Source organism: Prinia subflava, chromosome 19 (genome assembly GCF_021018805.1).
Source record: "Prinia subflava isolate CZ2003 ecotype Zambia chromosome 19, Cam_Psub_1.2, whole genome shotgun sequence".
Lineage (NCBI taxonomy): Eukaryota > Metazoa > Chordata > Aves > Passeriformes > Cisticolidae > Prinia > Prinia subflava.
Window position 1 is genome coordinate 3928315 of NC_086265.1, and position 20656 is coordinate 3948970.

General features: G+C 47.4%; 1 protein-coding gene across 2 annotated transcripts; it reads right to left on the reverse strand.

Moving 5' to 3' along the window:
- Nucleotides 1–1769: 1769 nt before the first annotated feature.
- On the reverse strand, nucleotides 1770–20625 carry SVOP (SV2 related protein). 2 transcript variants are annotated; one of them, XR_010082691.1, is made up of 17 exons: nucleotides 19796–20625; nucleotides 17282–17442; nucleotides 15971–16056; nucleotides 14935–15033; nucleotides 14317–14388; nucleotides 13845–13969; nucleotides 12028–12091; nucleotides 11337–11462; nucleotides 10289–10417; nucleotides 9872–9945; nucleotides 9507–9583; nucleotides 8262–8369; nucleotides 6957–7068; nucleotides 6639–6720; nucleotides 6328–6417; nucleotides 4806–5568; nucleotides 1770–2768 (listed from the first exon to the last, which is right to left on the reverse strand). XR_010082691.1 is itself a non-coding variant. In XM_063415981.1 (16 exons), the coding sequence occupies exons 1-16, from the start codon at nucleotides 19828–19830 to the stop codon at nucleotides 5380–5382; spliced, it is 1629 nt and encodes a 542-aa protein (XP_063272051.1). In that variant the 5' UTR covers nucleotides 19831–20625; the 3' UTR covers nucleotides 1770–5379. The 2 variants fall into 2 exon arrangements, 1 of the variants encoding a protein (XP_063272051.1); XM_063415981.1 differs by having other exon boundaries at nucleotides 1770–5568.
- Nucleotides 20626–20656: the final 31 nt, after the last annotated feature.

Sequence of the window (20656 nt, forward strand, 5' to 3'; positions counted from 1 at the left end):
GATCTGTGATTTTATATGCAGGTTAATTCTGTTTGCTTTCTGAAGGCCTCAATTTAATCTGTGTGACCAATAAAGGGAATGTTCAAATCTCTCGTGCGTGATGCTTCTTCCTCTTCGAGATTGGCACAGGAAGGGCCTCAAATGCTGATTCCACAGAAATGTCCCAGGAGATCATCATTCCATGTCTCCACACACATTTTTCCTAAACATTTCATCCTGGAGGAGTAGGAGTCATCACTCCAGATTCCGAGCAGACCAGGGAACCTGGAATATCATCGTGTGAAGGTCTGTGGTTGCTGACAGTCCCCAGGGCATTAAGAACTCACAGAAATCACAGAATTGTGGATTTGGATGGGAAGGAACCTTGAAGATCACCCAGTCCCACCCCTCTGTCAGGGCAGGGACATCTTCCACTATCCCAGGTTTCTCCAAGCCTCATCCAGCCTGGCCTTGGACACTTCCAGGGATGGGGCAGCCACAGCTTCTCTGGGCAAATTCCTCACTGAGGGATTGAAGTTCACTCCTGAGGCCAGGGAGAGGTCAGGGAGTCAGGGAATGGGGTCTGGACAATTCCTGCATATCCTCTGTCACACACAAAACTCCACCTCCCATGTCCAGTGCCAGCACATTTTAGGAGCTCCCAGTTCTCCACAAGGATCTCCTGTGACCCAGAACAAAGCTGGAAGCACAAGTGTCAGGGAAGTCAGCAAACAGCAGCTCTGGCATTTGGGAAAACTCCTGCCAGAGCTCCAGGAGTGTTTGGACACCGCTCTCAGGCACAGGGTGGGATTGTTGCGGTGTCTGTGCAGGGCCAGGAGTTGGACTGGATGATCCCTGTGAGTCCCTTCCACCTCAGGATACTCCATGATCCTGAGAATGAGCTTGAAAAATGCCAAAAAGTAACCACAGAAGAAAGAATATCCCCCCCAGCATTGCTTCAGCCACACAAACCCCTCTAATTCCAAATTATTTCCACTCCCAGGAAGGAGGCTCTGCATCCCAGGCTGGGAGCAGGAAGGTGGATGCAGCCTGGGATGAGAACACCCCGCATTAGCAGGAGAAGGATTTGCAGCTCTTTAGTCATTTTGACTCATCCTTAAACCACCCCCTGCCTGTAAATTATTGGGCATCAAAATAAGAATATCAGTGACAGGGCAGAGGAAAATAGGGTTGAGCACTTAATTGTGGTTTAGAAAAATGATAGGGAAATGAAGGGTTTGCATTAAAATGTAAATTAGTAGAAGGAACCCTCCCTGTCCCAAAGTCCAGACACACGTGGAGCCACCTGATGCCAAGACACCCAGGGGAGAGGCCAAACTGGCTGGGGTTTAGTGTCCAAAATGAATTAAACACGAAAATCAATTAAAGATTTAAGAGAATTTTAAAAATCATAGAATCCCAGAATGGTTTGGGTGGGAAGGGACCTTGAAGCTCATCCAGTCCCACCCCATGCCATGGTCAGGGACAACTTCCACCATCCCAGGTTGCTCCAAGCCTCGTCCAACCTGGCCTGGAACACTTCCAGGGATGGAGCATCCACAATATTTTGCTGTAGTGAGGTTACTTACAATGGGGACAGGAATCCTGTGACTTTTCTTTAAATCTAAATACACAAAACAGACAGAAAGTGAGTCAGATCTGCAGAGTGCTGAGCCCTGTAGCTCAAATCTCTGAACACCAAGACAAAAAGAAATACAAAGTTATGACCCCTCCTAAACATCCCCCAGAAGAGCCAAAAACTTATTTTCTGAAAAAAACTATTTATTTGTTTAACATAAAATATCTAATGTGGACTTCAACTCTCCAATGCTGTGTCAGGAACAGGAACCAGAGGAGTATTTTACAACAAGCTTGAGATACACCAAATTTTTCAACATTAAAATGTAAATCCAGCTTAGAAACTGTACATTCAGGCATGGAAACATTCTCTGCTCTTTTGGCATGTATTTGGGAATAACAAATCATTCCATCCAAGCACACTTGGGGAATTACATTCCCACGCCAGCTTGGCATGTTGATGTCTTGGACACTTGGCAAAACTGAATCCCACAATTCTGTTTGAATTCCAAAGGATCTCACTTTCCAGTTTGAAACAAAGCAGTTGCAGTAATTCCTTTACCAGTGAAAATTACTCAGTGTGGAAAAGGATTCTTTGGAAGTTTATTTTGTACCTCAGTGGTGCTGCCCTACTGATAAAATCTATGGGTGGTGATTTATAACTGGTGTGTGTCAACCCCAGTGTTCTCAGTGAACAAGCTAAAATGGCCTTCTCTTACTAATTATATGCAAATTCCTGCAAATCCTGAATTCCAGCTCTGTTTCTCCAGTGCCCAACGGGCTCCTGCTGAATTCAGCCAGGTGGGATCAGCTCTGGTGGGCTCCTACCTCCCCCTTTCATTCAGCTGATCCAAAGCCCATGGATTTCCATGGGAGATTTTCCCAAATTTCAATGAGCTTTGGATCAAGCTTGAACAAAATCAAAGTCCCAGCAACACCCATCTCGGTATTTCTATCATTAAATTGATTTTTTAAGTGCAGAATTCATAAAAAGTGAAAAGCAAAAATGCCTTCCATGTTTTGGTTAACACTGTAAATCTCACAGGTTAGAACTCATCTATTCAACAGCATGGAAAACGTTGCATTCCCTAGAAATCTTTACCTGGGAAGTAGCTTATCTGTAGGATCCAGGTGTGCATGAACTGATAAACTTCACCTAAAACTCTCTAAAGGCCGTTGAATGCAATTCTTTAAAACTGCTGAATATTCACCTAAAAAAATGAAGCGAGACGTGAACATTAACCCTGGGCAAGCAGAATTTTAACTCAAGGCATTGAGTAACAAACTGAGCCACGGAGGCCAGGCCTGCCCTGCACTTTGGATTCTCTGTCACCTCTGCCCAGGCTCAGTTCCAGATTTTGGGATGCAAACACAGCTCATGGCAAGCCCAAGGAAGGAAGCATGGAAGCACCTGGGGGACTGGAATGGCCCTGAGGGCCTCCAGCAGGAGGAGGAAGAGGATGGAATGTCAGAGCTGTCACTGAGGGGGGAACAGCCTGACTGTGCAAAGGCAAACCCAGCTCCAGTAGATCCCAGCTCCAGTAGATCCCAGCCCAGCAGGTTTTCCAGCTCACTGGCCACACATGTGGGGCAATATCTGATTAAACCCATCCAGGATCTGCTTCCTCACTGCTGTGTCCAATATCCAGCACATCAGAGGCTGGTCCAAGTGAAAGCAGGGAGGTTCCCCATCCCGGGAAGTGTTCAAGGTCAGGTTTGGATGGGGCTTGGAGCAACCTGGGCTAGTGGGAAGTGTCCCTGCCCCTGTCCTGAGCTTTAAGGTCCCTCCCAACCTTCCAAATCACTTTGGAATTCTGGTATTCCATGGAACCAAGTGCCTGTGGCTCTGCCCCAGGCAGACAGGGAGAATGACCCAACTCCAGCCTAGCAGAGGGAGGTGAACGAATGAGTTGTGGTTGCTGTCAGTGCCACGAGAGCCTTGTCTGCTTACTGGGATCAACTGGAGCTTGATCCTGGTGGAGCATGGGGACACAGGGACAGGGGACGCAAAGGGAACCAACCCAGCTGGAACGGACAGAGGGTTCTGTGCCATCACCCACAGCTCAGCCCAGGGATCCCTTGGGAGCTGAATTCATTTCCATCTTGCTGGGAAAAGCCACATTTGCCTGTTTCCACCAACCATTCCTGGAACCCTTCACTGAGTCACCATCCTCCAGTGGGACTGGATGGACACTCGGTGCCTTGGCAAACTCTGTTCTCATCCTCCCTCACACAATTTCAACAACCTCTTTGGCCTTTTCCATCAGCCTGAGGTTTCCTGGCTTTCTTTAAGGAATTATCCACTCCTGTTTTCCCCTCGGTCTCCAAACCAGCAGCGTGGCACAGGGTGGGGCATGGCAGGGACCTCAGAGCTGTGACCCTCAGTGACAGCCCTGCCCCACAGTGCTCGCTTGTACTGCACCAAACACGGACCTGGAGACGTATTCCTGACCCCAGGAATGGCACCTGCTTCCCAGGATACCTCAAATGTTCAACTGTAAAAATGTGTTGCACATTTACCTGTGTTCAGGTGAGAGCCCTGCTCAGACAGACCATAACCCCCACTGCTTCCACAGCCTCACCACGTCCATCTCACCCACATTTGGTTCTGTGTCCCAAGGTCTGGAATCCTGAAAATCCACTGAGACCTCATGAGGCACATCTCAGATCCCTACACATTCCCACAGACTCTGCCACCTGCCCAGGGACAGGTTTGTGACAAAGCAGACGAGCTTGTCCTCACCTGAGCTCTGTTACATTCCCTGACAAGAGCAGGACCATCCCTCGGGGAGCCACACCTGGAGGAGGGATGTCCAAGGTCACTGCAGGTGGGCTCTTCCCATGGTTTTGTCCATTCATTCCAGCCACATTCCTTTGTCATCAGTCAAGGTACAATCAGCAGGACAGGTCCTGCCCAGCTGCCAGGGATGGCTCCATCCCTACAGGAGCGCTCCCAGCTCCTTTTGGGGCTACCCCACCATGAGGATGTGCCCAGGAAACAGAGCAGGGACACACCTGGATCCACACAGGGAACCCCAGGAGTGAGAACCTCCCCACTGCAAGCAACAGAGAGCTCAAGGTCCCTGGCAATGCCAGAGAAATCCAATTCTGCTCCAAAACATGAGGATTTACACATTGGACTCGATGAGCTTGGAGGTCGTTTCCAACCTTAATGACTCTGATTTACATTTCTGCTACAAGGTCCCAGCTCTGCAGCAAACACCACCCTCCCTGCTCCAACGACCCACCTGGCATGGGAGAAACAGTCAGGAATCAGCTTCCAAGAAAACCACTCTGCAGGAACAGAACCCAACCGGAAAGCCTGGGTTGGTTTGCCTGAACCACATTTTGGTGGTGGTTTTGATGGCTGAAAGTGCAAGGCAGGTATTTAATCCATAGTGTAGGGGATGGAATCCGCCCTGTGCCACAGTAGGGCCACATGAGAGATGAACCTCTTGGTTTTAGGCATCAAGAGCTCAGTGTTTTAATGACAGCTTAATGGCTGCAGTCACTTGGCATTTGCTTGGCACGGGACACTTTAAGCTGAAGAGCTGACCATGCAAGCATGACAGGCTGAAGAGAAACCCCTCCTGCTAAACTTCCAAGGGTATCTGGATCAAAGGCCTCTCCATCCAGAAAGTTTTTATGAGTGTGAGCAAAGAGCAGCAGAAACACGATTTGCTGAGGTTCAACCCCAAACTCCTGCAGTTTGACACGTGGCGTTGGCAGTGATGGTGGTCAGCTTTCCATGCTTCAGGCTCGGAGGTTTTGTGAGACATCTTGCTCCTATCCCTCGTTCTTCCAGCAGTTTTCCATGTGCCGTCATTCCTGCGATTCCCCTGGGGAATGAGATCCTCTGCCCACCATCTCCTGGCCCCATTCCTTGTGGCTGGACTCCTGCAGGCCACGGCCCTTGGTCTCGATGGGCAGGAAGCAGGAGGCCAGGGCAGCCAGCAGGCAGCAGCCACTGTAAACCAGCAGAGTCAGATAGACTGAGGATTCCAACATCACCTGCAGGAGAAAGGCAGGGAATGCAGAACAGCACCTCAGCATGGAAATACAGACATTTTAATCGTAGTATTTGGAATAAAGTTTAACTTGAAGCTTCCGAAAAGGAGGGAGAGGGGATGTCACCCTGGTTTTGAAGACTTTTCTAAGCCTTCTGTAATGTTCTTCCTATTGGAGTCAGAAATTTCACCTTATCACACTTTCTACTATAAACACTGGCCATGTTTTACTAACTGTCTTTCATTGTTTACATATTTCTAGGTGAGAAGAAAAAAGTGATTAACAGTTAGCTTGACCAATGTAGATTAAAAAGTAAAATTACATCCTCCAATCCACAGGCACCATAAAAAATGTATAAAACTGAGTTTTGTAAATAAACTTGTCCCTTTTTCCTGCTTCGCTCACCAGCGTGTCCTCGTGTAGTTCTTTCCGTGTCCACTGTGACAAGGGACATTTTATAGATCGTGCCAGGACAAGGCACAGTGGTTTTAAACTCTCAGAGGGCAGGATTAGACTGGATTTTAGGAAGGAAATCTTCCCTGTGAGAGTGGGAGGTCTTGGCACAGGTTGCTCAGAGAAGCTGTGGCTGCCCCATCCCTGGAAATGTCCAAGGATGGAGCTTGGAGCACCCTGGGATAGTGGAAGAAAAGCAGGTTCTACATCACCTTCATAGAATCATGGAATTGCTAAAGCTGGAAAAGACCTCCAGGATCATCAATCCAAACCTCCTGTGCCTCCAGTCTCAGAGGAGAAGGGATTTACCTGTGCAATGAACGGGGTTATGAGGGCTCCCACTCTGGCCATCCCACTGCACGTTCCCAGGCCCAAAGCACGTGTGGCTGTGGGATAAACCTGTGGAAAAAACATCATCCCATCAATCCCAGTGGGGAGTTTCCCTCCTTCCACTCCTAAATCAATGGGAATTAATAAGAGTGCCACAGCACATTTTGTCACACAACTACAATGGGATTTACAGCTCCAGTCTGGGATGAGGTGCATTGGTCATCAAAATGACTTTCCCACCCTGTTCTCTCTCCCCCTGAATATTCCCATCACCACAGCAACCCCCTTACCTCAGGGGTGTAAACATAGGCAGCCTGAAATCCTCCTGAAATAAAAGCTCTTGCAATGAAGAGCAGCACAGTAAGAACATTTCTGTGAGAGGAAAGAGGAGAGCAGAGTTTGGCAATGTTAAGTACAACCTGCTGGAATTCCCTTTTACTTCCCTCCCAAACTCTGGTGAGAAAACCCAGCCCCAGCCTTAAATCTTTCTCCAGCTGAGCAGGAGAAAGATTTAAGGCTTTCAAACCATCTGTCCCAGTTCTCCCACCACAACCAAGACAGGACATGGATAAATCCTTTACTCCAGTTTCTCCCTGAGCTGGACTCACCTTCCAACGCAGAGAAAGAGCAGGAGGCTGCAAAAGGAGAAGACAAGGAAGGACATGGCCATGGTTTTCTTGCGGCCGATGCGGTCGATGATCCACAGGGTCACCAACACACCTGTGGGAAGAGACCAGGAGAGCCTTGGGAATGGAGCAGAGAGGGGCTGCAGCAGATTTAACACAGCCTGGGTGGTTTAGATTGGAAATTTTGGCCTCTCTTTCCAATCCTTTGCTGGCCTCAGGCAGGGCTGTGGGATGGATTGCTGCTGGTGTCATGTGGAAACAGGAATTCTGTGTCCCAGCTGCTCCCAGATCCACAAATCCACACTCCCATCCAGGGATTGCTGATGGGAATGCCTAAAACACCTGCTCATGGCTCACTGGAAGAACTTCTGGTGAACTTCTGGCCATTAATCCCTGCTGGATTCTTTAGAATGTGGTATTTTCTTTCTGTTCTGTTATTTAGATGTTTCACCGAATTATTTCTGCCGTGCTTTTTGACAGGAAATAGATCAAGCTCAGTAAATCTCCCTATTAATTCTTCCCTCCAATGCAATTTTCCCAGATCCTTTTGAAAGCTGATGCACAGCAGGGGTGGGGATTATTCCAGCATCAGTGTCACATCCAGAGATACCCTGTCAATATTTCTCACTCCCCCCTCAGTGTGTGTGAGGATCAAACCAAACCTTTCAGCCACAGGACCCCTCCAGGGTACCCACTCTTTTTTCTGGGTATCCTTCTCAAAATGACTCCTTGGCAGCACACTCCTCTTAGGAATGACTGTGCATATTTCAATCATACTTGCAAATTATCATTCATTAAATGGCTCCTCCTTGAGCTTTTAGCCCTGAAATTATGATCCAAAAGAGTGAAAATACCCTGATCCCCGTCTCTGGTGTTGTTTCAATCAGATTAACACTGGGAGATTCCCTCCATCTGAAGGATCAGTGGCTTTTTCACACTAGTTTGCTTGTCCTGTGCCAGATTGTCCATTGAAATTCACTGGAATTGCCTGAAAATCACAGGATCAGGACTGAGGCTGGACACAGAGATTTAGGGAGCAAGTTCTCCATGGATTCACTGTGCCCATCATCCTTTGAAAATACTTCTGGAAAGTCACTTAAGGATAGAAATTCCAGTGTTTCTGCCCCTTTGATTGAGCTGGTTTTCCCCCTGCTGAAGTGGAACAGACAGAGGGGCCATTCCAGAGCAATGACTGATTTTTTTTTTCTGGAGTGATCCCAGGGCAGGGAGGATCCACAGCTACAGCAAGGATCCAAGGAAAAACTGGAGCTTCCCATTGCTCCTTACCAGGGAATTCTGACAGGGCTGTCCAGAGCAGGTCGGTGTAATCCTCCTCTGTCAGGTACTCACAGGTCAGGCTGCACTTGGCTTTTACTTCCTGCCTTCTGCTGGATACTGCAGGGAAAAAACCAGAAATATTTAATATATTTTAAGCAAACTCTTCACTGTTTACCTTCCTGCTGGGTCTCTCACTTGTACTGCTGAAATTTAGGAAGGGATGGACTGTAAGGAATGGTATGGATTCACTGCATCCACCATCCTTTAAAATACTTCTGGAAAGTTGTTTAGGGATAGAAATTCCAGTGATTCTGCCCCTTTGATTTCATTGTTATTCCTCTGCTGAATACCTGACGTGCTGCTGGGATGGAGGGGCATTGAAGAGCAATGCTTGGTGATTTTGCCTGGAAACACTGAACATTTTTCATGTTTTCTGTGACAGGATGTCTCAGCTCAGTGAAAATTCCACCTCCTTATCAGCTGTACAGCCTGAATTATTTTCCAGTCTAGGGCTCAGGACAGAATTAACTCCAATAATTCAGTTTCTCCCAATACAAATTGGGATCCCAACACTCTGAGAATACTGAACAACCCCATGTCCTTATGAAAAACAAGGGGTTTTAAGGGCTGCATCCTCTGGGGAGGCAAACCTGAGTCAGAGCTCTCAGAGCTCATCACTGCTGCTCCATCCTGGAATCTGGGGCTGCTCCAACACTCCCCATCCACCTTTTACAATTTCCCAACTTCCAGGCAGTTTTTCCTAATTACAAGTGCTCTGAATGCAATCATTCCTCCCCTGGGGAATCAAACTGTTCAAGCCTCTCCTTCATTCAGTCAAAGCATCTTTTATTCCCCCCCAAAAATTCTGCAGCACAAAGGATGTTGATTTCCCACCATTATCTTTTTTCTCAGCAGGTTTTCCCATCCTGAGGACCCAGGAGCTCCACAGCAGCAGTTTCTCTCTCTCAGAACTAATTAGACCTGTCAAATCTGCAAACTTATTTAATCACTTCTCTTTTTTTAATCAAGAAGAAAAGATAACAGGTCTGCCTTTAAGGTTGTCTTGCTGTTTGACTTTTGGGCTCAAAACCACTGTGCAGGACCTCTCTGCACTAGGCAGAAATTTAAAATAAAGTAAACTGAAAATTCAGCCACATTCCTTTTCCAAACCACCAGCAGAAGGAGATCTAATAAAATATCTTCCAGCAGTTTTAACAAGACCTATTTAAAAAGAAAAGATGGAGCAATACTCACTGCTGCAAACATCTCCTGCTTGGAAGAGCTCTGTAGTTAATAAAACTAACCCATAATATGAAAAAGCATTGGAAAACCTGCAAGGAAGCAAATGAGACAGGAAGTTTCAGCTGGTCCAACTTAAAAGAAACACCACCAATCAAAAGTGCTACCTCAAAGCTATTTCAGCATTCAGAAAATTAAAGGGCAATTTGATTTGGAACACTTGAGTGCTTGAATAAATTACAAATCAATACAGGTTGGGGTGTGGGTTTATTTTTTTGGTTGGTTTTTTCTGAGGAGGAAGTTGCTGTATTTGAGTCAAATCCCTTCAATAAAACCCATTTAGAGCTGTGCTGGCACTGAGCCTTTAGGTTTTCTCTTACCAAATAAACCAGAGCAACAACGTGGTCCAGCGGAAATGGGGGGTGAACAGATCCCTCATTTTGCCTCGGTCCTCCTGTGGGGAACAAGCAGAAGTTGGATGATGAGGGACAGCTCAAGTGTCAGATTTCATCTTGTGTCATGAATTCAGAGCCAGCAATCCTGCCCTGAGCTCTTCAACAACCTCAAGGTTTGGTTTTCTTAACAAGAGTGAGGTTAAATAACGTTAATGGTCATTTTAAAGCCGCTTTTCACTTCCAAATGAGAAATCAACTCTTACTTGGTGGGAAAGAGACCTAAATGATCAACCCTCATTTTTTCTGCCTAGCTGAGACATTAAAATTGAACAGAACATTGATGATTTTTTTACAAACCCCCTCAGTTTCATTGTTCTGGGGGTGCCTGTGACCTGCACGTACCTGCCTGGAAACCACCAGCTTTCCCAGGGGCATTGGAGCTCCGTTTTCCGTGGCAATCCTCTTCAGAGTGGCCAGAGCTTTCTCCTGGTTCCCGGACAGCACATCATACCTGGCACTCTCTGGCAGCCACTGAGGATCACACACACAGGAGGGTGTCACAGCCAGCAAGAAACTCTGGGATTTTCCAGCAGATTCTCACACAACCAAGGATTACAGAACTAAGCTTGAAGAATTCCAAGAAAGAATTCCAAGACTCATCTCATCAGGCTTTAAAAACTGCAACCCTCCACTTTCCCCATGAACTCAGAACCCTTTCCCTTCCATCCCTTTGGTTTTATCCTTGACAATTCTTGGGAATTTTTGCAAGTTTTTTTACATTATCCCTTCTGCGAAGGAATGGTAAAGCATCCAGGGCAGATAACAAGATCCTCCAAAATTTATGAGTTTAAGCTCTTTTGAATTCAGAACAAGCTTGTGAGCACCTGGATAACTGGAGGTTTTCCTGAAAAACTAAGGAATAAAAAGGGCTGCTAAACCACCTGACAAGGACATTTATCTATGAGGAGACTGAGTGATTGGCAAAGATATCACCTAATAAATATTAAAACATAAAATATATCACTGAAGCTCAGGTTTAACTTGTTTTGGAATCTGATCTGCATTCTGCAGAGTCTACCCCTGATTTGGGAGGATTTTTAAGTGGAAATTGACCCTAAAAGTGACAAATTCAAAAGAGAATTTAGGGAAATAGCAACAGCTTTTGATAAAATGTTGATTCCACTGAGCTTAGTTGAAACAAAGTCATTAAATTGGAGAGGGTTCCAGGCCTGATCTCACCAAATTCCAGCCCTCCATTGTCCTCCAGAATTACAACTCTCCCTGGAATGTTTTTCCCAGCACCCTGTTGAAAGTGTATTTTTTTTGTCATTATTTTAAGTTATTTCACAGAAGACACCACCAGAGAGCTCAGAACTGTCCTGATTTCCTTCAGCTGGGGTAGAGGAATGGGAATTGCAGGAATTCACATGAATCCTTGAGGAATACCTACAAAACACAGGCCAGCAAAGAGCAGGAGTGGGAGGGCAGAGAGGATGAGGAGCCAGCGCCAGCCCAGCGTGGGCATCACCACCACTGCCAGGAGCACTTCAAACACAGTCCCAAGGGCCCAGAACACCTGGAAAAGGGAAAACCAAGAGAAAAATGAGGAATGGAGTGCTCCCAAGGCCTCTTCTCTGGAACATTCCAGGCTGTGCTCACCAGGGATGGCTGGAGAAATTCCAGGGGTGTAAATTCTCCCTTAAAATCTCCCAAGGACAAAATCCTGCACTGTGTGACTCTGATGTGTTTGGATGAAGATGTGGAGCTGAATTCAGCACTGGATTTGTGGAGCTGTCAGCTCTCCAAATCCACCACTGAGATGCATTTCAAGCTCTCTGAATCCCTCAGCATTTCACCACAAAACCATGGACACCCAAGGCCCCTCTTGTGCTCACTCTGCAGCCCTGGGTGCAAAATAATTTGGAAAAAAGGCAAATTCAACACCAAGAGTGGAGTGTGACAGGAAAAATTCCTGCTGCTTTTGGAGCTGGGCTGGTACCAGAGCTCAGGAATGACTCAGCTCCACAGCAAGGTGGACAGGACAGGTCTGGCTGCAGCTCTGAGGGGATTTCCATGAGGAGGATGGAAGGGATGTGACCACCAGAGGATTTGTCACAGAGGATCAAAATGCACCCACTCACCTCTATTAATAAAATGCATTTTGCTCTGGCTTTCATTGGAAGGAACTCAGCATATAAAGTTACCCTAAAAGAGGGAACAGAGAGGAAAATGTCAGCACACAGAGGGAAATACCACAGCAGACAGAGGTTCAAACATCCCTTATGCCTTTTAATAAAACTGCCAAACCCAGAGCAGAGCTCTCCCTATCCCCAGAGCCAGCCAGGCTGTGACACGGGGTCACACTCCCCTTCTACCCCAGAACAAACCCTTCAACATCACAAGGGAGAACACAATTTGCTCTTTTTGTGTGGTTTTGTGACCCCAAAGTTGTCAGTTAAATGCAAATCTTGATGCTCATGCTTTCATAGCCCTGCTCTGAGCCAGAGCACCATTGAGAACACCATTGTATCTGGTATTTTCAGTCAGAACTCAACACAGACTCCTGCTGGATAAAGAATTTCTTCAGGGCTTTACAACTGGCTCAGAGAATTCCCATCCATGTCCTGTGCCACAGTTCAATTCTCCAAGAGGGGAATGCTTGCATGTCACTGGTATAAAATAATTTGCATTCTTTTCTTGTGGGATTCAAGGAGCAACCACTGTTTCATGCCTGTGCCAAGGAGTGATGACAAAGCTTCTCCAGGAGGGATTCCTGAGGAGGAATTTAGGCAGCAGCCAGTCCAGGCTCTGTCATCTCCTTCAAACTGGTAAGGTTTGGCTTTGCCCTGCCTGCATTCCACTGACTCAGTCTGTTCCTGCCTCCAAACCCCTCAGGCTTCCTTTGAGGTTTGGGACAAAATTCCCACTAACTTAAAGAGTGGATTGATCTCTGAGGAGCTGCCAAGTTCATGGAAAGTATAAAGTTTCACACAATATTTCCTTCAAACAGAGATTTAGAGAACTCAAATCACATCTGAAAGTGCAGCTCAGGTCCCTCTGTAGTGCAGAGAAAACAGGAGCTGGTGAATGACCCCAGCAAAAGGAGGACATGGAATTGTTGGAGCCAGTCCAGAGGAGGAATTACATTTATTCCATGGAGATCCAGGCACTCACTTCCAAAATTATACAGCTTAAGGATATTAGAAAGGAGCTGCTTTTCCTGCTTCATCCATGTTTACCCCTCTGTCAAATAATCTGTTTTATAGTTAGAACAGGAAACAGAATCAGGGAGGATGAGATCCACTTGGAGATCTGTAACTGGCTCTGGTTTTTCTCTCACAGAACCTCAGTGAGCCAAGTGCCCCTGGCTGGGCTGCACCTGCAGCTCTGGAATTTTTATCTGCAAGTGGCCACAGAAAAGCCACTGCCTTGCCTTGGGAAGGAATCTCTGAGGCATCAATCCAAGCCAGGATCTGCCTGCTCCAAAATAGCACCTCCAGAAGGCAAAAATATCAAATATTGGTAAGGATAAAAGACTACAGGGAGAGAGAATGGCTGTACCCTTCCCTTTACATTTATAATTAAAAGCCTAGAGCAGGGTTATTTATGGCAGGTGGGGAATTTATGGATCCCTCTCCTCAGTGAAAGGAACCACACAATGACAGAAAAATCTCCTGACATTTCCCTTTCCTCCTGAGCCATCCCAGCATCTCCAGTGCTGCAGGTCTGGGTTTGAAATTCCAGCTCAGGGTGAGATGGGGGAGTTCAGGCTCTGACTGAACAATAATCTGAGGATTTGCAATCAGAGCCAGGCTCAGCTCTGCCTCTAAATGCTGCTGCCTTGCACCAAGACCAAGGTTTGGGGTGGCTGCACTGAAACAAGACTTCAATCTGACATCAGAGTTTGGTAAGAAAGAAAGAGAAATGAGGAAGTTTGGACTTGTGAACATTTACTTACGACTGAGGCACTCCTCCAATCCCAAAGCCCACCAGGCCCCTCAGCACCAGGATCCAGCTGTAAATGGGAGCAAATCCACTGAGGATGCCATAGTAGAGTGTCCACAACACGCTGATCTTTAGGCCCTGTGTTCAGCAAGAGTTAAAAATCACTGTAACACAGATTGAACTGTAAAACAGAGATCCAGAGGCCTTCTGTTCCACAGGAGCTCAATTCTGGATGTGCTTAATGCTGCTTTGTACACGTGGACATTTGGGAACACGGAATTCTGGAATGGTTTGGGTTGGAAAGGACCTGAAAGCTCATCCCATCCCACCCCCTGCCATGGGCAGGGACACCTTCCACCATCCCAGGCTATCCTCAGACACTTCCAGGGATGAGGCAGCTTCTCTGGGCACCCCGTGCCAGCTGCACTGAAATGTCCACGCTGCAGAAATATTGGGATAGATCCCAGCAGGAGCTGCACACTTACTGTTTTCCTCCCATACTGGTCTGAAATGTTTCCCCAGAGCGTGGAGCTGGACATCATTCCCACAAACACCACCTGTGGAACAGCAGGAAAAAAAAAAACATCTTGGAGGTGGTGTTGTAAGATCTCTGCTTCCCAAGATCACTGGATAATCCCAGAATATTTAGGCTAAAAAGACCTTTGATGTCACTGAGTCCAATCTCAAAAATCAACTGTTTTCTCTCTCTCAGGGCTCTCAGCCTGTCAGAGAACTTAAATTTGGGGAGTGAGAGAGATTTGCAAGCAAGATAATCAAAATTTATCTTTTTTTTTTTTAAATTAATCAAATGGTTTGAATTTTAGGATGAATCTGAGTGAATTCACAAGTTTTCCCGGCAATTACATGAAACTTCAAGCCTGAAACCTGCAAAATGCCCTCAGTTCTCACTGATTTTCGTTACTTCAATCTTTAAAAAAACTCCCATAAATCTTTTTTTAAAAAAACTCCTATAAACCTCCAAGCTGAAGGCAACCTGCAGAGGCCACGAGGAGTTTTAATTTTGGGGATACAAAGCAAAATATCTGGCTAACAACGACGGCAAAAGCTCAGGGAAGACAGGAGCTGTCAGGTTTTTTTCCTACCGAGGTGAGCAATGCAACCTTCCAGCTGGGTAAGCGCCACTCACAGTGCAGCTGAGGAGCAAGGATACTTAAAATCATCATTTCCATGGCATCTGCCATCTGCAGGGGCAAGAGAAAGCAAAATCAATCACTAGCCTGCAAATCAGGTGGATTTAGGAGTCAGTAATAGGCCTTGGTGATGTTTCTGTGCCTTGTGGTTGAACAAAATATTTAACATTTAACATTTAAACTCGTTTCTGGTTGTCAGGACTTTTAGTAACTCTGGCAGAGAGGATCCAAAGAGCTAAATCCGAAGATTTTGAGGAGGTTTGGCTGGTCAGGGACACAGGTTCAGTCATTTCCACAGTGCAAATTCCAGCTTTCAGCCCCTTCACACATGGATTTGGTCACGACTGTTTAATACCTTGTAAATTATTCCCTTTGACACTCCTGGGTTTGCATAGATCACCTGGAAACTGAATTCCATAGCTGATTTAGGATCTAAACCATTGCAGATTCCAGTTTTTTACATGGCTAAAAGCCAGTGAATACAGCTCCAGGTATCAGGACCCTGAAATCCACCACAGGAGGTGGAACACTGAGCCTCAGAAAGAGCAGGAAAATGGAAACTAAGACTTTTTTGATGTTGATATGAAGGTTAAAAGTGGAAGTGCTGGGTTGCTGTTCCTCTGAAATGGAGATTACAGCAATCCTGACTGATACAGACAAACGAGGTGGCAGCTGATGGGAGGAATGTGGCAAAATCACTGCAGGAAGCCTCAGGTTCTGCAGGAGCAGCCTGGAACCTCATTTGAAACCAAACTGAAGGGGAGAATCAAAATGATTTTCCAAATTCTGATTTATAAGAACTTCAGAGACAAAGAAATCCATCATTACCCTTCATAACAAGGCTGGGTGCTGCTGCTATTTTAATTTCCAGTTAAATTCCTGCTTTATTGTGCATTTATCTGCCTGGAGACTCTCTGCCCCCATTATCTGAAATCCCTGAGACTCTCTCAGTGATGTTCATGAACTGATCCTGATGCTAATTACTTGCCCATGCCAATCCAGTAATGACAGAGAGCTTCCACTGGAACTTCCCAAATCCAATGGCTTCCACCGCATCTTCCACCATGAAAGTATCTGCAAAGAAAACAACTCCAGTGGGTTCCCTCCTCAGGAAAGCCAGCCCTTGAGAGAGAATGTTCTGGTTTAATTACTCATTAATTGGCTAATCTGCTGAGATCTCACATATATAACAGAGATAATTATACAATTCCTACTCAGGAAAATCTGTGTTCTTCCAAAGTCAAAATAATGTGAATTATTCTTTAAATATTTTAATCATGTGGGGGTAAATCAGGATTTGTGGCACCCACAAATCCAGCCCATGTTCAGCCTCTTCCTCCTGGGAGTGACTCCTGCAGGCACTGAAATGCAGCTTTCAGTGGGGAGACAAAGCTCTGCCCCAGCCCACAGCAGTGCTGGGAATATTTCAGTGCAACCTCTCATTATTTAAATCAAGAATTTGTCCAAAACACACAAATCCTAAACCTTGCTTCTGTTAAAAATGCTGCTGGTTGTTTCCCACCCACTGCCATGACCTCTGTAGTTTGTTCCAGCTGAAGGTGCTGAGATGTCTCAAATTCCTTTGCTCAAATGCAAAACGAAATGAGCACAAAAAGCACATTTTGATATTTGAGTTGTTTAAATCAATTTAAGTCTCACAGTTCTAACATTTGCATCAGTTTGAAAAGGACATTCCTCACAAAAGCTTTGGCCCAGAGCTGAGATCCCCACAACAACACAAACCAGGAGGAAATCAAACAAAACCCAAGGGATGAAGCACAGCAGAGAAGTTCAGAGCCAAGATTAAAACTGAATTTTCACACTGTGCTAAGACAAACCCAAATATTTCTCATCCCTCCTAAGGCAGTGATGCCTCCAGGCAGGAAGCAGAGGCTGAGATGGACATTCCTGCTGTCCTCCAGGAAAAGAGGAGCCGGGAGCTCTGCAGATTCATCTCAGCCTGAAGGAGAGCCGGGTGTAGCTGCTCCAGGAGCTCTGAGCAGCTCCAGAGGGAACTCAGGCAAATTCCAGTGTGGAACAGGGGCTGGCAGCTGGACCCACAGCTCCCTAACAAGAGAATCCAGCACTGGGGACACAAAAAGGGACACAGAGAACATCCCACACGGAATGGGCTGATCAAACCCCAATCTTCACCTCTGACAGAACTTCCCTGAGTCATTATTTTTACCTGGGGGTCCTTCACTTCTCCAAACCCCCCTGCACCCAGCCTGACGGGGATGAAGAGCTCCCAGCTTTCCCCACAACCTCCTCCCTGCAGGAGAACCAGCGCCCCGCTCACCATCCGTGGGGTTGGCGAATTCCTTGGGCACCGCAGCTCCATCCCCCAGCTCCACCGGCTCCAGCTCCGTCCTCACGCCCTCGATCTGCACCTCGTGCTCGCCCGAAATCCCATCCTCGTCCGACCTCGAGCTCTCCCCCGTGCGGCGGAACTTCACCACCCTGAAAGCACAGGGAACGCGCTGGGTGCTCCCAGGAGGATTTTCCAGCCGGGAGCTCCTTGGGGAGCCCCGGAGCTGTTTCGCAGCAAAGCTTCTCCTCATTCCTCATCTCCATTCTCCACTGGGAACGCTGGGATTTGTTTGGATTCTCTTCCAGGGATGCTGCGCTTGGGATGGGATGGAAGCCTTGGGCTTGGACACAGAGGCTGTTGTTGTGCTATCCACAAAGTTATAAAACCACAGAGGTCATAAAAATATGATGGAATGATGCATATTTAATGAGATCCATGCTTTGTGTGCCTGGATTTAATTGGAATTAGGCATTGCTGTGTCATTGAATTTCAGTTTTGGGTTTTTTTTTTCTCTAGTAGGAAGAGCCCAAATTTCATCTTTTGAGTTGTTTTTGTGATTAAAAGTGAAACTCCTGAAATGCACCAGAATTTGAAATGTTATTTAGTCAAACACAATCACTGAGCTCATTCAGGGAATGGATGGATTGTTTTTTTCCATCAGGATGCTGTCTGTGCTTTCATCTCAGACAGAATTATTTAACATCATGTCATTAATGGAATATCTGTATTTTAAGATCAGAATTTGCTAAACTGACACAGCTTTGATGTTTTTGTCAGAGGGATTTGCTCCCTCCCCACAGAGAAGGTTCTTTTCCCATCTATGAAATTTTCTGTGGCAAAAATTTGGGAACAGATCCACCAGATTTAATGGAACAGATCCCTCAAACTTCCTTCGCTTTATCTCCAACACAGGGGAGCTTTTTTCCCCTTGGAAAGTGAAAATCCCTTGGATTTAAGTGAAATAGTTTTGGAAATAGATTAAATTATCACAGAATCACAGGGAGGGACCTTAAATATCATTCCAGCTTTGGAGGTGATGGATCCTACAAAATCTGAAAATCACAAATCCAGGCAGGGATTGCCCCATTCCTCAGCACAGAAAATAAAAATACAGATATATAATTTAGTGATATATGAAACAAACTGACACAAACGAAGGAAAAAAACCTCCACAAGGATAATTTCTGTTCCACACTTGCCAAATTTTTCACATCTGGGACACCTCAGGGAGCTGCTGCATTTATTTGCAAAAATCTCACAGCACTGGAAGGTACTTTAGAACCCAGGTTTTGCACTTAAAAATTGGGGGAAAAGCTGGATAAAATAACCTCTGATTCTTTTCCCTGCCAAGCCGAAGGCATCCTAACCGAGGGCTGGAAAAGAGCCGGAGTTCGTGTCCGTTTTCCCGAGTTCTCGGGAATGTTACGGGACAGGGCGCTCTGTCATTGACACGAGCTCATGAATATTTAACGCCAACTTGAAACATTTCCCCCCGCGCCTCCCATGATTTATAAATAGGGAAATGTTGCAAAACACCTGAGAATGGAGCGTTAGGAAAAACGGGGTCGGTTTTAATGGAAGGGTTTGGAATTGAGGGAAAAGGAAGGAATTCCCGGGGTTAAAGGCACCGAAGATTTTATCAGGTTTGGGGTTGGGCTTTTTAGGGTTTTTTTGGGTTTTTTTTTGGTTTTGTTTTTGGTGGTTTTTTTGGGGTTTTTTGAAAAACTTTTTTGTTGTTTTTTGGGTTTTTTGTGGGGTTTTTTTCGTGTTTTTTGTTTTGGTGGGATTTTTTTGTTTGTTTATTGGGGTTTTTTGGTGGTCTTTTTTTTCTTTTTTTCTTTTTTCTTTTTTTTTTTTTGCACAGATCCAGCAACCCCATCCCAAAGGCAGCGAGCTGCCATCCCAAAGGCAAAAAACAAAATCAGCGTTCTCCTTGTGCAGCAGCGTTTGGCTTTCCAGAAACGCTGGGAATGCCGATGTTCCCCCCAAACCCCCCTCGGCAGGGCAGGTTCTGCTCCGCGCTCCCTCCCCGGCCGAAGAGGAGGCTCAGGGAGGCGAGGAAGAGCCTCCCCAGCGCAGCGTTATTTATTTACACATATTTATTTCCAGATATTTATTTCCAGATAAACCCCCCTGGCAAAGGCGATCGCGACGTCTCCTCTCCCAAAAAAAAAAATCTCCTGGAGCTCCCACGGTTTTACCCCGACCCCTGCTGATTTTTTTATCGCTATCAAATCCACACCGAGAAAAAAACCCAAAAAAATAAATAAAAAAACCAACCCCCCCACCAAAAAAAAATCAAACAAAAACAACCCCCCCCAAAAAAAACAACCAAGCGAGATGAGTGAATTTATGTAACAAACGGCTCCTGCATCCCCGGGGATGCCGCACCGGGAAAATGGCCTTGCTCCCCGGGGCCTGAGCCGCTCCCCGGCGGAATTCCGCGGCCCCCGCCGGGATTCCCGCGGCCGCAGGGGCCGGAGCCCCCCCGGTGCTACTCACGGCAGCTGCTTCAGCTGGAACAAATCCTCCTCCATGGCCGGGCGGCGGCTGCGCTCATCGCTCCCGCATGGCGGGCACGGGGTGCGGGCAAGGGATGCGGGATGGAGCGGCTGGAAGGGCTGGAAGGGCTGGAAGGGCTGGAAGGGCTGGACAGCTCCGCAGGATCCGCGCTCACTCGCTCGGCTCGGCTCGGCTCGGCTCAGCCTGGCACGGCGCGGCTCGGCTCAGCACGGCTCGGCTGCTTTGGCACAGCTCGGCTCAGCACGGCATGGTTTGGCTCAGCTGGGCTCGGCTCAGCACGGCTCGGCTCGGCTCATGCCTGGGCCTGGCTTAGTTGAGCTCGGTGCGGTTGGGCTCGCCTGGGCTCAGCTCAGCACGGCTCGGCTGGGCCCGGCTCAGCCGCGGTTCCCCCATTGCTCCCGCCCCGGGTTTGGACCGGGCCGCGCCGGGAGCGCCCCCCGAGCCCGGGCGCTCCCGAGGCCACCCCGGGCCGGGTCACATCCACCGGGACGGGGAATCCCGGGCGGGGTGCCAGGGCTGGACAACCTTTCCGGGAGGATTTGCCCTCAATATCCCAACTGAACCGCCCCTGGGACTGGAATATCCCACAGCTCTCCCGGAGCCCTGAGCCGCGGGACGGCGACACCACGGGCGGGCTGGGAGGGTCGGGGACCGGGCCCGTCACACCGGGACCGGCTTATGGCCCGCGGGGCTTCCCCCCACGGGCGGTGTCACGGCCGGGACGTGCCCGTTGCCGGCTCCGGGCCCCTCACACCGGCTCCGGGCCCCTCCCCGCGGTGCCGCCCCCGGGGCCGCCCCCGCCCCGCCCGCCGCCATGCCCGGTCCCCGCCATAACGGGCC

Excerpts from the sequence above, each read along its gene's own strand:
- SVOP (XM_063415981.1), bottom strand. The coding sequence starts at position 19,830 with ATGGAGGAGGATTTGTTCCAGCTGAAGCAGCTGCC. Across the intron at positions 13,970-14,316 it reads ACCAGTATGGGAGGAAAACA|GGCCTAAAGATCAGCGTGTT; the intron begins GTAAGTGTGCAG and ends TGCTGAACACAG. Across the intron at positions 6,418-6,638 it reads CCTATGTTTACACCCCTGAG|GTTTATCCCACAGCCACACG; the intron begins GTAAGGGGGTTG and ends TTTTTTCCACAG.